The sequence below is a fragment of the Labeo rohita genome, chromosome 15 (genome assembly GCF_022985175.1).
Source record: "Labeo rohita strain BAU-BD-2019 chromosome 15, IGBB_LRoh.1.0, whole genome shotgun sequence".
In the NCBI taxonomy this organism is placed as follows: domain Eukaryota; kingdom Metazoa; phylum Chordata; class Actinopteri; order Cypriniformes; family Cyprinidae; genus Labeo; species Labeo rohita.
This window is the reverse complement of record NC_066883.1, coordinates 12,054,103-12,070,498: the sequence shown is the minus strand read 5'-3', so window position 1 is coordinate 12,070,498 and position 16,396 is coordinate 12,054,103. Positions and strand designations below refer to the sequence as shown.

General features: G+C 37.5%; 1 protein-coding gene across 6 annotated transcripts in view; it reads right to left on the bottom strand.

Moving 5' to 3' along the window:
* tenm4 (teneurin transmembrane protein 4) overlaps positions 1–16,396 on the bottom strand; it is a 243,565-nt gene that overhangs the window by 90,096 nt on the left and 137,073 nt on the right. For all 6 annotated transcript variants that reach the window (XM_051128614.1, XM_051128615.1, XM_051128616.1 and 3 more), the window contains 5 exons: positions 15,855–16,069; positions 13,854–14,070; positions 6,367–6,468; positions 5,510–5,704; positions 1,024–1,224 (listed from right to left, as the gene is read on the bottom strand). In XM_051128614.1, coding sequence (XP_050984571.1) covers positions 1,024–1,224; positions 5,510–5,704; positions 6,367–6,468; positions 13,854–14,070; positions 15,855–16,069 — 930 coding nt within the window. The remainder of the gene's footprint in view (positions 1–1,023; positions 1,225–5,509; positions 5,705–6,366; positions 6,469–13,853; positions 14,071–15,854; positions 16,070–16,396) is intronic.

Here is a 16,396-nt window from a genome sequence, read left to right as displayed (position 1 = left end):
TGACTTAAATAGTTAACTTAATTAATTAGGTTAAAACACTAAAATTACCCAAACTAAAACTGAAATAAAAATAAAGCTAAATAGAAATATTAAAATAAAACTTTAAATTAAATGACTAACTTAAATTTTTAGGTTAAAACACTAAAATGACCCAAACTACAACTGAAATAAAAATAGACACGTTAAATAGAAATATTAAAATGAAATGAAACAAAACAAAACAAAAAACATAAGATAAATGAAAAACTTAAAATTTAATGACTAACTAACTTAAATAGTTAAATAGGTAAACTCTATAATTACCCAAACTACAGCTGAAATAAAAGTAAAGCTAAATAGAGAAAATAAAACAAAACAAAACAAAACAAAACAAAACAAAACAGAAACATAAAATCAAAAACTTCAAGTTAAATGAATAACTTCAATAGTTAGGTTAAAACACTAAAATTACCCAAACTACAACTGAAATAAAAGTAAAGTTAAACAGAAATATTAAAACAAAACAAAACTAAACTAAATAAAACAAAAACATTAGACAAAAAAAAGTTAAATGGCTAACTCAAATAAATAATTAGGTTAAAAAACTAAAATAACCCAAACTAAAACTGAACTAAAAGTAAAGCTAAATAGAAATATTAAAACAAAACAAAACAAAACACAACCATCAGATGAAAAACTTAAAAGTTAAATGACCAACTTAAATAGTTAATTTAAAACACTAAAATTACCCAAACTACAACTGAAATCAAAGTAAAGCTAAATAGAAATATTAAAACTAAATGAAACAACAAAACAAAACAAAAACATCAGATAAAAAACTAAAAGTTAAATGTCTAAATAACTTACATAAATAGTTGGGATAAAAAAACTAAAATTACTAAACATAATTCTTCCTTGTGTTCATTTAGTGAAAACAATAAACAGACAACCAACCAACCAAACAAATAAATATCGTTACAATGCTGAAATAGGGAAACACATCAAGTACACATAATTGTATAGGGCATCTACTGCTGAACTGACCTGTGGAGCAGTCGTGACCAGTCCAGTTGGGGTCACAGTTACAGGTGTTGGTATCAGCCAAAAAGGTCCCGTGTCCAGAGCACTGCTCCATACAGGAAGCACGCGGACTCTCACATCCAGGACCTCCCCAACCTACAAAACAGTGGCACTCTCCGCGTACACAGACACCTCTCCCTGAACAGGTCGGGTCCAGGCAGTCCACTGCAAATTAGAAAACACACACCACAGGTATTAATTGACTAATTTTCACATCAAAAGATAATTCAGAAGCAGAATTCAAAGTAAGATACATCAGCGAACCCATTTCCCATCAGACCGAACTCATCATCAAAGACAAGCGCACTAGATCAAACTCGAACAGATGCATGTATTCACATTAAACTGTCATAGCTCAGTGTCCCCTGCTGTTCCTCTTCCTTTCAAAGTATGACTCAAGCCTTAGTCATCCATTCCAGGCCAAAAAAAAAGACTCTAGAGGTTTAGCTCTTGTAGTGGCGAGCACACCGCATGCCCAACTGCGTCTGAGGAGGCCTGACACTTCCAAAAGCCCTGAGAGAAACAGGATTTACAAACGGTCAAATTAAATGGCCGCATACGCTGTCGTGGAGTAAACTGGCAGGTGGGAAGAGTGTTGTTCGCTCTCTCTCACTCTGTGACTCCTCTAGCTGCTGGTAATGAGATTTCCTCCCAGCGCCGGGAAGGGAAAAGACTGGCACGGTCGGAGCATGTTCTGCTAAATTGAAAAGCGATGCTGGATGTGGTCCCCCCCACTTACCGTGAACCCAAAACCAAGCGTGACAGAATGCAAACAAGGACACCTACAATGGCCCATGGGTAAAAAGCTCAGCTTCCTGTACCCACATTACTCTTAATTCATCCTCGCTGAAGAATGTATGGATCAGTCACCCCCGACAAATATTCTGAAGACAGAGGTTTGCAAAACAAATATCTGCCAAAAGTGAAAATAAAACTTAAATCGCAGCCTGGTTGACTTCAAATGTGATATATATGAAAAAGGATATTTGGGGAAACCAATGTAGGTAGAAAGGTTGTGCAACATTGAGAAATGAATTTACAATGCCTTTTAAATTCTAGTTCAATTCCTTGAATTTTAACTTGAATTGAGTTGGCAAACAAGTGAACATGCAAAGAAGATCAAACAACAAAAAAGGTAAAACAGCGATATAGGACGATTTTGAATTTGAGGGAGAACATAAGATCAGAGTTTTTCGACATACCCTAACTGTCATGAACCAGAAAAAAACAGTCCAGGTAGCGTAAGACAAGACGAGCGTTTCGCATTAAAAAGTATATAAATTGTATTATTTCTATTAAAATAACCGATCATTACGCTAGATAAGACCCTTCTTTTTCAGCTGGAATCATTTGAAGCTGCATTTGAACTGCATTTTGGAAGTCCATTATATGGAGAAAAATGCTGAAATGTTTTCCTCAAAAAACATAATTTCTTTACGACTGAAGAAAGAAAGACATGAACATCTTGGATGGCAAGGGGGTGAGTACATTATATTTGAATCTTTGTTTTGGAAGTAGAATTCTTCTTTAATAGATTACTGTAATGCTGTACAGAAAGAACGAATGAAAAATCAAAGATAATTAGATTTTTTTAAATAAAATACTCAATTTCCCAAATTCAGTAAATTCCTCTTTCTTATCATTGTAATTAAATTTCCAATTTAAATTCCTGTGGGTGTGGCCTATTCAAATATCAATTGATGAACTAAAAGGAGACAATTCTTCATCTCTGAATTTTGCACAACCATCACAGGGTTGAATTTGTGATGTACTGGGAATTATTGGATGTACCAGGAATGAATATTAATTAACTGCAATGATTTCAGGAATGATAGGAAATGTGGAGAAGCTGGTACAGTACTGTTTAACATTTTTTTTAAGGGATTTAAAAAAAAAAAAAAAAAAAAAAAACGAGTTTTTTTTTTTTTTCTTTTAAACGAGTCACTCATGCTTACCAAGGCTGCATTTATTTGATAAAAATATAGTAAAAACAGTAATATTGTGAAATTTTAAAATAATCGATCCTTCAGGAATTATTCTAATATGCTAAAATGCTGCTGAAGATTTATCATCATTATTAACAGGGGTTCAAGCACATAGTAATTGTTAGAATAATTGTTAGAATGGTCATGGATCAGCAATCTCCATGTAAAACTGATAGTGCAGACCAAATCGTAAGTCATAGAGACTTCAAACTTGGAGGGATGGTAGTACTTATACTGTGAAATTTTCGGTATTTTGAATTTTTTTTGAAAAACCTACTTTGGCGAACTAGTCCTAGGTTTTTCGCCCGATCGGAACCAAACCAGTGCAGAAAGATTCGCTAGAGAGTGAATATCAATAATTATCAAAAAGGGGTGCCAAAACATTTGAAAGGTGCAGGGCCACTTTCAGTAAAAACTCCTGAACAGAATGAGATATCTCTGCCAAACTCAGAACACTTACTGTTTGTAAGAGCTCAATCTGAGGTCACAGAAGAGCCAAAAAAAAAAAAAAGAGAAGAAACAAAATCAAAGAGCTTGGACACTTGGCGCTGTAAGAGGGAAAAAACTTAAAAATAGCTAGAACTGCTCACCATTTGTCCTATCAACATGAAAATTGCTGTGCACGGTCTTGGTCTGAAGTGCCACCAGTGTCTACAAGGACATTTGTGCATCTCAAAAAAACATGCCGCTGGCCGACAAAATTTGAGCACCTGCTAGACAAGGTTAACGGAGGCCGATTGGAATGAAAATCAATAGGCCTGTTCGGCTCACGGTCCCAGAGGTCTGAGAGAAATTTGAAATAAATCAGCTATTGGGGTGGCAATATCGCATTTTTCAAGGACGTAAATGCACTTTGCACCTTTGTTTTGCACATACGCGCGATATTCAGATCATACGATAGAACTCCTCATTCTGGACAACTTTGCATCTAGGACCACTGCTGTCAAATCGTTTGTTACATGTAAAATGATTGTAAAAAACCTACTTTTGCAAACTAATCTCTGGACTCTCTAGGCCAACAATTATCCAAAAAATGTTTCCCCTTACCCTGTTACCCTGTAAGCTATAACAGGGACGTTTAGAAAAGAGGCCTGTCCAAATTTACCCAAAATCCTATAAAGCCTAAAGAAAACCTCAAAACTTCATAAAACCTTAAACAAGCACGAAAAGTTTTAAGGGGATTGGACAGCACTGACACAACATTTCTATGGTAAATTACCTTGAATTGGCAAAAATGCTTTTTTAAAATCATTGATTTAGGTGGTTACAGGCTTGCTAAATATTGTCCTTTTTCATTTTCATATGTTCAAAACACTTGAACACTGTTAATCGCTGCTTGCAGCTATATTTTTAATTATCATAAAAAATAAAACCGTTACATATATATTTTACATTGTTTAAAAGATTTTTTTATGTTTAAAAAAACAACAACATTAAATTGAAATTGAAATTGAAAACAAATCTTATCGACTGTAGGTGTATATCTATTAGAAAATGCAGGTATGAACCAAGAATGTGCCCTCACAGATGGCTAACATGAGGCCAGCTGGGACATGATGGGAAAGGAGGGATGGGGTCGCTACATTGCCGACTCCCTTTACCGTGACACAAATGGGTGGAGATGCCGTTCCTATAGATAAGCAGAAGTTCAGGTCTCTTAGCAGATGGTTTGGGCACAAGGCACAGAGATCATAGGCTAAATGACAAGAGCCTCTCTCCTGGCAATTAATCATCACCGCCTGAAGGTCGCGGCGAAGAAAGGTAGAACCGTTAAAGGGCCAGCGTCTGCATTCTCTTCCTCGAACGGTCGGCAGTGAGACCCGAAATAGAATTGCCGGGGGTCAGAGGAGTCAGAACATACCATTTGTCAAAATCGGCTAGATCATTTTTCATCTTGAAATGAGAGCCTTCAAAATCTGCCAAACACAATGGCTACTTTAATCTTATCTCTTCAAGCCTCGGTCGCCCCTCTTCGTTGGGCCGCTGTAGTCTCAGTTCAGAATTCTCAAAGCAAATTCAACTTATTGGATCTTGACACAAAAGAATTGTTCATCTCTTAATGGATTGCTTTGGACCCTCAGAAGTATCCATAATGCATGTAAAGGAGCGAGGAGACTTTCTAGCCGTAACGAGATGAGTCAGATACTTATGGGCCCGCTACAAACTCAAAGGTCATGTACGCCCATCTTAAATATTCAGAAGGGTACATATGCATGCTAAAAAAGGCCTCTTTCTCCATTTCTGTGTGTAAAAATTCAGATTGTTCTATATAAAAGGGGCAACGGAGTCACTAAAATAGCTCAGACATCCTTACAACAAAAGTGTTATGGTGGTGTAGCTTTTTTCTTCTAAATTTTAGGAATATACTAGCAAATCAAGAAAAAAAAGTAATAGTGGTTAAAAGTTCTTTTAAAAAGTTCTTTTAAAAACCTGTAGTTTACTGTTTTCATCATATTTTCTGATACCTTCTTCGCAGTTTTCCCCTTTGTAGCCAGGATTACAGATGCAAGTTCCCACAATGCATGTGCCATGTCCGCTGCAGGTAATGTCAATACACTGGTTGGTGGGAACATCACATTCGGATCCTTTCCAACCGCTGTGACACATGCAGCGGCCTTTGAGGTACTGACCGTTCCCACTGCAAAGCACTGGACAGGAAGCTGGAAAAAGTACACACAAAATGTAAAAGGTCTGCCAAAAAAAAAAAAAAAAAAAACACTGCTTGTGCTGGTCTGCTGGACTCTTGTAGGGAGATGGCAACTCATGTCTGTGTAAAAATCAATATGACCACTGCAGCAAAAGTTACAGTGGTAAAAGTGAGTGAGACCATATTGATCCACAAATTTTGTGTATGAACAGGGGATTCTGAAAATCTAACATTCAAGAGACTAGAATACACTAGAAACATGCAAACGGAAAGAGCAGCCGACTTCTAATGTGGAAATCGATTTAAAGTGACAGGGCACAAGAGAAATGGTTATCTTGATGCCCGCCAAAAAAAGCTACAGTTACTACATAGCTACAATGTGAGTTCTAATGTATGCATTTGAATATATTTTAAGTATTAGTCTTTCATTTATTACACTTTTATTCAACCACACATACACATAAAAAATCGACACACACAATTTCTTATTTGATTACAGTGGCCAATACATAGTTGAAAACAATGGTTACCATGGTTATATTTTTTAAAGGAAAAAAAAAATGTTTGAGTGACAGAGAAAGTGAAACAGAAATGACTGCAGGGATGAAGGACTGAAAGTAATAAAGAAGAAAAGGGAGGTTAATGGAGGAGTGGGTAAACAGAAATCTCACTCACCCCTGCTGCAGTCAGGTCCTCTGAAGCCAGGAAAACAGTGGCAGTTTCCGGCCACACAATCTCCATTTCCAAAACAGTTGCTAGGACAGTCATCGATGGAGTCTGTAAAACAACGTCATCAAACAATGTTTGTCAGAAGGATGCACATTCATCAGTACTTCACTCGCTGGATACAGATTATTTTCTTTCCCTAAAGAGTGTGGTGTAAGCTCAATTTCCTGGTGTACTGTATGTTCTGTTTCAATTTTAAAAGAAAAAAATATAATTTTCCTTGATCGTTCAAAATAAAAAAGTTCAGTATAAAAACATACTGTAACTTCCAGAACTCCAAACTCTATCCCCAGGCCATTTATTGAAACTAAGCAGGAAAAACAGCTTCAAAACAGAGCTGATATCAGAGTAATATTAAAGCGTTGCATCATAACATGAATTGCTTACATGGAGGTCTTAGAGTGTATAATTTTTTCATCATACAATACTTTACCCTATGCAGATAAAAAAGTAAACACTTTCAAAATACACTCTAACAGAAACATTGGCTCAGCTAATGTGGCATGTTTGAGACAGGGCTATACGTGTAATCAACCAATAGCAGAAACGTCAATACTTTTGTGATTTCATTTGATGACGACACAAATACACACTAAAAATTTTAATTCAACTTGTACTGTATTATGTTGGGCTGCCCTTAGCTAAAAAAAAAATTCTGGTCAGCTAGTAGTCGTTCATTTTAAGCATTAGTCGACTATAAGTCACATGTTCATTAATAAACCATATAAATCATAATATTAAACCTTTAATTGCCTACATAGCCTAATAAGCTCTCTTTTGTTTTTCTTTGTTTTCAGCTTTAGGGATGAAGTCGGTGACACTGACTCGTCATCTCCGCAGTAGTGGATGCACCTTTATGCATGTTTCATATGGATTACATAATCTGAGAATATTTGTTTTCTATTTTAATTGGTTCATTTAAAAGTAGACATTTCACAGAGTTTTGTTTCGTGCTCAAGTTCACAGAGAGACAGCAGAAAGTGCATCCTGTTTGCTTTAATTATTTTACAAAAGCGCAACGTTTTGTTGTTATTGTGAGTGCACACAAATAAACGTAGGGTCTTTACAGATTAAAAAGATGTATTACTTTTATCCTTATGACTAGAAATGACGGATTATTTTAAGAGCAAGTGACCGCACCGGCACCTCCAACTATGATGCAGGGAGGGCGCTATGTGTTGAGCTTCCACACTCCACACACACTCTTCAATAGCATGCATTTTTTTAGGTTAACATTAGATTGAGTGGCCATATAAAGTTGCTACTACATACATCTTTTAGATGAAAAGCCATATTTGAGGTTGATAAATGACAGGTGAGCGTTTGGATGTCCTGCCTGATACTATATTACCACACTGACCAGGAGTTAACGATCTGTCTGTCACAGACTGTGGTCTCTTCAACTAACGGTTAGTCAACTATTGGGAGTCAGCCCTAGAATTATGTGAATACAAAATAATAATTAAAAAAATTTGCACGCTAGCCAACAAAATGTGATATTTTTTAAAACAAATCAAGCACGAGTATAAGAAAATGTATACTCTTTCCATTAATAAGAGTAAATAAAGCTTGACATTTTCTGTTAGCTAGCAGATCTAAGGTGAAGTGGGACTTAAGTGGAGCCACTTGACAAATTTACTTCAGCCTAATGAGGAACTCAGCATAATTAGTGTAGCTGTTTTTGACATAGCACTAACATTGACCATTGCAAAGCCAACACGAGTGCATGACACATCCAGTGACACGGCTAATGGAAATTCCATCTAACACCCTTCTTCAGTGAAGCGTGCCAATTTAAATGCAAGGCATGTCGACATGTCAATTACAAGATTTCTGATTTTGAGCAGTAGTTTATATAAAAGGGGTTCATTACGGATTGCGATATATTAGACAGACTCCTGGAGTGAAAAAGTGGTGCTTGATTCTTGGTAGACACATCGTATATTCACCCACTGACAGCACTCAGAAAGCATTTAGATATTTATATAGATAAGCAATCTAGTGGCATCATGAATTTAAGACTTAGCTTATGAATATTAATTAGTTTGTTCATAAATATGCATAAAATGTCTATATAATCTATGGATGCAGTGATTAGGTCTGTAATAGAATATATACTGGAAGTCTAAACTGATATGCAAACAATGCCATTAGAAAGTTTCAAGAATCATTTAAAAATTTTAATTGCAAGTTATTTTTCAACACGAAACTCATTATAGAGTGATTTGCAATCATTCTTGATGACCAATTAAAGTCCTCAAATGAACTTGTGACATTTTATTTGATAACTTCATTCCTACATCTGTCGCTATCTGTCCTGGGCTTCTGTAGCTCAGTGGATAAATACACGGATCAGCTACCAAATGCTAAGCATGAATCACTTTCTGCGACTGATAACAACTGCAACGAAGGCACAAAAAACATTAAAGCAACAAATCTGCGCCAGATCGTCAATTGGTATAACACACACAAAGAGAAAAAAATATCCCGGTTTGAAAACTGGAACTGCTTCCTCTGTATTAGCTATATATAATTTCATAACGGGGTGGGGACAAATTCGTCAATGATGATATGCAATTACCAAATCTTATGACATGACAAACTTAGTTATTTTACATCCACGAAATCCACGTTCAGTTCTGTGCAGCTGAAATCAGACGCAACCTGAATTAAACATGAAATAACGTGAAAAATATTCCCTCTCTAAGGCTCCCTGCGAATCGCTAGTGCGCCCGGGGCTGAGCTCTCTCGACAAAGATGCTTTTGTGTCGGACAAAGGGCTGGAAATGTGAGCCCGGACACAGCCTTCCCCTTCCTCAAGAGAGTCAATCATCGCAGAGGATGCAACAGACGGGAAGCTGAACGAAGGGAAGGGGGGAGAGAAAAGAAGAAGGGAGGGCGGTAACTAGCCTGTGCTGCAGAGAATGTTTTTGAAAGAATTTTAAAGGCACAAGTCTCTTGATGTGAGAGGAAAAGGCTGGCGGATTGGCTATCCCCCTGGTACGCCCAAGCCTATCAAGACTTCGGTAGGGATTTTGATGGCTTTCAGCCTTCATTTCTTAGCAGAGGCCACATACAGGTCTCTCGAAAACCTACAGTGGCTGTGACTGACTGTGCACATGTAGTACTGTAATTTAAATTGAGCCATTTGTATTTACGTCCACTGATGCAATCATACAAGCGATGGCTTTTTTGCTTCATATCTGTCTTGAAAATGCTTAGAGATGCTCTCTGCATGTATCAGTAGAGCACAATCTATCTCTCACCGCATCTCTGTCACTCTCACGTAAAGCATTTCTGACACTAGGACTGATCTGAGTTCAGTACCTGCAGCCCAGACCCTGCACTTCCCTTCAGAACTGTCACGTATAATTCCATCGCTAAGCAGTGACTGAGAAGTCCATGTCCAGCCGTGAATTTGAAAAAGAGTCCATATTTCTGCATTCTTTTAAGGCTTTCATCTGTGCCACACAGAGAACACAAGAACACGTGTTTCGTAGATGTAAGCCTTGAAGGTGAAGTGTATAAGTTCCAAAGGAATATATGTGTGTATATATATATATATATATATATATATATATATATATTCCTTTGGAACTTATACACTTCTTATACACTTATACTTACATATATATATACACACACAGCATGCTTCAGAAACCCTCCACCTTCCCCAGCTCCACCTGTATAGATCTGCTACGAAGTGATTCATATATACTATATGGGAACTGTTTCATGTATGTTATATTTTCAGCAGCAGTATTTCTTACATGCTCACAGCAGCATGTTGTGATGTATTTGCAACGTACCAGACCTATTCCGCCAAGACCAAATACATTAACTTTATCATGTACATTACCATGCCAATTCCTCCAAGAGTTGTTTGTTGGTTTGAGCAGACGTATTAAGAGCCGTTCATTCATATTAGATTGTTTATCAGATTTGTTTAAATGACTAACCCTGAGTATGTGCAATAGTAATGACAACACACATCACCTTTAATCTCTTCTACTGATCTGACATTATTTACTCCTTTGAACTCTCCATAGCACAAGACTACTGTCCTTGGCTTCAATCTGTGATAAATATCTAATATTAGAATTGCTGTTGAAGGCCTGTCGGCTGCTCTGAAAGTCAAGGGACCAGAGCAATCATCAAGGCACAGCTAGAGAAAAATCCTTGATAACTCTGACAACAGAAGACCACATGGCGGGGACAAATGAGACTGTGTCACACATGGGACAGACACCTCAGCTTTGTAATGAGGAGTCATGAGAATTATGGAGAGAAAGTAGAGAAGCATAAAGAAATAAAAAAGCAGGAAACAAAAATAGAGAGTCAAGAGAGAGAAAGAGCAAGAACAATAGAGATATTCAACACTTCGGGTCCCTTAAGGACAGCGGCATACGTGTACTCTGAGGAAATTTGTATTGCTCAGAGGTTGCACTTATAGCTCCGGAGACTTCATTGAGATGTCAGGTAATGCTTCATTTAAGAATAAAGTTCATCTTACCAAAAATTCCAAATATAAGCACAACCAAGAGAGTTGTTGACATACAGCAAGAACATGGAACTATAAAACAAATATGGAGTATTAGTAGTGGTCGCAGAAGACTATTAAACTGCACAGCCGGGATAATTTCTGGAAATCTACAGATGCCACGTGAAATTACTATAGTCTGAGAAATCGAAGACATACAAAAAAGTCTCCTTTTTCGCTCTATTTAATCTTACTTACTTAGCAGAGAGAAACAAAAATGTTAAAAAGATCTCATTTGTGATTTTTTTTTTCTATGGGTAAGGAGGCAGTTAAGTTATATTCACATAAATGCATAAAGGAAGCTGGTGTGCACCATTAGTGACCAATAGCCAAAAACAAATGTTTTTTTTTTTTGTTTGTTTCCCAACTACTTACCCGTACATGATTGGTCAGACAAACAGAAAGCCACGCCCCAATCGACTGAGATTGGGTGAGGCAGTGTTACTGTGCCGGCTGGTCACAAAGCCAAAACAAATAGAGCAATGTTTTGAAAACGCCTCAGAATCACAGTGTTTACTAAGGGATTATGTCTAGCTGTCTCTGCATATTAAACTAGGATAAAAAGCATTTCAACACTAAGAAAAAGAAAAAAAATCAGGTTCAAAAGCTAAAACCTTGTCTTCAGTGTAACATTTAGTGTTTCTGTACTGAAAACTAGGTGCTGTTTGAAATCCTGCTGAAGGTCGCCATCCACCTGACCTACTTTCTTTCAGTCTTTCTCACCCTCTCTGTCTCCTTTTCCTTCTTTCTTCACCTCCTCTTTCTGCCTCCCTTTGAGCCCCACAGCTCAGAGTCAAATCAACTCAGGCGTGACTCCTGTTCCAGACCTTCTCTCTCTAAAGCCCACCGTCTTGGCCCTGAACCGCAGGTGGGCAACAAACTCCCAATGGTGGCTGCATCCAAGAGTACCGAACACAGGATAAACAGACTGTCTCTTTCTCTCCTCATCTTCCACCACTCTAAACCACCATGTCATGTGTCGCATATATGGTATTGTATTCCATCCTCATCGGGGGTGGTAAAGCACAGTGCCGTCTTTCCCCCTGACGAGCTGGAACAGCAGAAATGGATGTGTGGCAGACACACTTGCATCGATCGACAGGCTGGCAAACCCCTCCCCCCTCCCGCTGCAGATGGACCATGGCCCAGGAGCGTTTAATTAAAGAGCATGTGAGAACAGCTCCCAGCTGCCACCTCCATGAAAGCTGAAACCTCGCGACGGCCTCAAGCTCTGCCCTCCCTCCTGACGAGCTCGCACTAATCAAAGCCGCTTTCAGGACGCTGAACGGAAAGGACAAAATCGAAATCACCTCCATCAGTGATAGCAAAGGATGGAATGGCTTTTGCCGCAAAAAAAAAAAAAAAAAAAAAAAAAAAAAAAAACCCACACGTGAATATGATCAAATAATGACCAATAATGCGCATGGGGAACGGAAGGGTCGTCAATCAGAAGCTTTGAATCAAGGCCACTATGTTCTATGCAAATAGACAGCAAATTGGAAGCGGGATTTGCTGGGAGGCACTCAAAAAGTAACAAGAGTCTTACGAGCCATCAGTGAAGAACACACGCAGGCGTAGTGAAGCACTGCTCATTTCCGCAATCTTTCTTATTCAAATCCACCTTGATTACTCTGTAGAGGTCTAGGCTGGCTGAGATGGCAATGCAAAAAGGGTAATATCAGTGATGGCAGGCTCTGACAAGTAGCACGGTGCAGGCGAAAATTTCTTGCGATACCTAATTCATATTTGATTTTGGGAAAAAATGTTGGATAATTTTGGCTGAGATTGTCTGTCAAAGCCATTTTAGGTTTAAGATTGTTTAGGCTCGCGATGACTGCATGAATTGAGTATGTTATTTTATTTTTGCAAATTGGCTTGTCAATGAAGTGGTGCTAAAGCATTTAAGCAAGAATTATTTTGGCTGCAATCTAAATGACTATCTTTCCTCATGTCATCTACAGGATATCACAGTGACTGGGGCCCTATTTAGACAATAACAGATTTAAATAGAAACATGATATTCCAACACTTTCAGGCACAAGTCTGCAATTTTTTTTAGCTATCTGATTCTAAGATTGTTTATGCTTCCGATGACTACATGAATTGAGAGCGTTGGTTTAATTTGCAAAATTGAACATGTCAATGACGAACATGTCAATGACGAACATGTCAATGAAGTTTTGTTTGCAATGTAAATGATTATCTTTTCTTATATTGTCAATATAATGGTGAGTCGGGCCTATTTGGACGTTAACTGACTAATAGAAACAAGAGTTAACTTCAAACTTTTTTTTAGGCACAAGTCTGTGATTTTATTGCCATCTGACTCTAGGATCGTTTTTTTCTTCCATCACCCAAGAGAAAACCCCCATATGAATTACCTACTGTTTTTGACAAACAAAAGGGTTGTGTGGCAAATTCATTTCTGTTTGAAATCAATATCTCTGAGTTTACAAGGAAATTATTTTGAAAATCTTTCCAGAGGACTAGTATTTGACAGCTTGCATGGCAATAAGAATGATCTATGCCTCAGAGAACCATTTGAAATTAACCACACAAAAAATTTACACTGTCATCCCATCCCAGTGAAGGGGAATTGGAAGAAAACGAAAACTCAAGAGATCAGAATCTGTTAAATTTGCCATTATAATGGCAGGTTATGCATAACATTGGATTTCAGCAGCCAAGTTGGAATGTGTCACATACCCGACCACGTGTGAATCTGTTCAGCCATTTTCATCAGAAAACATGGCTATTATCACCGAGGCCCCATGCAAATGTTCTTTTACATATGTCACTTCAGAATCAATTACCATTTGCACATTTAAAGCTACACCTGTTGCATTTTTGAGGCAAAGCTTCCAATGGCATTTTTGTTATTTAATATCGTACTAACCGATTGCAGTTGTGAGAAAGGACACCTGCTCCGTCTCCTTCCCATCATTGTACACAGCCAAGTGCCAGATGCCAGAGTCCATGTACTGTATAAAGCCTGTATCGTGACTTGTGAGTGGCATCAGGCTCCGCTGCTGGGCTGGAAAAGGCGGACCCTCAAGGCCTGGCAACCCTTGCGTCAGAAGCCGACGGCCATCCAACAGCTCCACAAAGTCAAACTGGAGACAAGGAGAGACAGACAGACCACAAACAAGCATTAGGAATGACACATGAGCCTCCAGGAGCTGATAAGTCGTGCACGTTGGAGCCAACAGGAGCTGGTCTCTAAGGGCAGATTGTGACTGTGAAAAGGGGACTAATGCAAGGTGTGAAAAGACAGCTGCTAACACTATACCAATTTATGCTAATATATGTCCAATTCTGAATCTCACACCCTCAAACCTGTATGGGTTATATGTCACCTTTTTTAAAAAAAAAAAAAAAAAAAAAAGAATTTTTGGTACTTCCTTTAATTTCTGCTGATTTTAATATCATTATAAACTCATTAAGGACACATTGATTTGATACAAATACAGTAATAACTGTAATACTGTGAAATAGTATATTTTAAAATAAGAGTAGTATATTTTTAAATATGCTATTTATTGCTGTTATGGCAAAGCTCAATTTTCAGCAGCCATTACCTCAAAGTCTTCAAAGTCACATGACCCTTCAGAAATTATTGTAATATGCTGATTTGGTGGAAGAAACACTGAAGAAACATTATTCTTATGTTATGTTACAATTATGTTAAAAACAAATGTGCCGCTTAATATTTTTGCTGAAACCATAATTTTCAGGATTCTTTGATGAAAAGAAAGTTCAAGAGAACAACATTTATTTGAAAGATTTTTACATGTATACATGTATTGTCACTTTTGATAAATTTAAACGCATCCTTGCTTGATAGAAGTATTCATTTCTTATTTAAAAATGAATGAATGAATAAATAAATTAATAACCTTGGCCCCCAAACTTTAAACAGTTGTGTATGTAAAATATAAGTTCTCATTTCTTTCAATTTTGGGATGACATATGACTGTGACATTCTTATTTGACAGTTGTGCATAAGCAAAGTGACAAATCAAGCAATAACACTGAACATAATGGACCGCTAAAAGCTGAAATCCAATTAAACACGTCATACCTTACCGTATCCACACACATACGCGTTATTAAAAAACACACTTACAAAATAAATCTGTTTGCACAAAATTGAAGAGAAGAAAAACGTAAAATCTCTCTTATTGGTTGGCATGGCTCAACTGAAAGAGTCTATCAGCCAAGGTCTTGGAGTAATTTTCAGCGACACAATACCACTGCACATATGAACCAAATCAATACAGGGAGGCTGAGATGCTCTGTGTTCGATACTGAAATTAAGTGTCTGTTTATGTCAAATCCTTTGAGATGAGTCTTTGAGACGATAATATGCCACAAAATGAAATGAAATCTCGGGGGAATGCGCTACGTCTATAACCTATTGGCAGATGAATGGAACGGACAAACAAACAAAAGTGGATCCTTCATATTTGATTTAATTAAAAATGCCCTGAAACCTTGTGATGGAAGTAAAATAAGCCTTTTAATCAGGCTGTTTTGTTGATGTGTGTACATTTCAATGTTTAAATACTTTCTATCCCATTCCCAGTCTAATCTGCTAGTTTAACCAGTGACGTGAATTGAAGGAGAAACTTTGTCTGACTAAAGGCAGAGGGGATGTTTGGGAAACATGTTTGTCATATATTTAGCTTTAAAAATGCAAAAAAACAACAATTAGCATTTAGCATTTAGCATGCACACTCTACTTGTAAAAGCTAAATGTTTTGATTCTGACCTGAATAGTCTCCTAATTCTTTTTTCAACTTCTTCTACTTTCATTCTCATTAAAATGTTAAAATTCAACAAACTTCAACATTTGGATTAACATTGTTATTCATTTGAATGGACTTATCTGACCCACCTGTGTATGTGACGGAGGTAGGCCTCTTCTTCCGTAGATTCCCACCAAGGCATCTTTACTGAGGGACACATTGAATTTGAGGTACATGGGGTGGTCGATAAAGACCTGCGACCTCCAGAAGATTCCAGGTGGGATCAGCTGGGCGACTTTGCGGCCCACGTCTATCTCGCCCATGTCTATGAAGCTATCCTCTGGGAAAAAGCCATCTAGTTTACCTGTGGAAAATGAGATCTATCAGTCAGCTTGATGCCTCATAAATCTACCATATGGTGCAAGCAGAGGGTCAGTGTACCGGGTGAATGACCCTCTTGCTGATTTTCCATCACACACATCAGGAATAAATAGCCACACTGACCACTGAACATGAAGAGCTTTCCTAAGCTAAAACTTCACAGGTACTAAAACTCAAGATTGTTTGTGGGAGATGTATATAGTATGCTTTTTACATTACGTTGTAATCGACTTGTTCATCCTCAAACCTACATTAAACACAGAAAGTGTTTTTATGTTACAGATCAAGTCTTTTCAAGTTTGTTTGATTT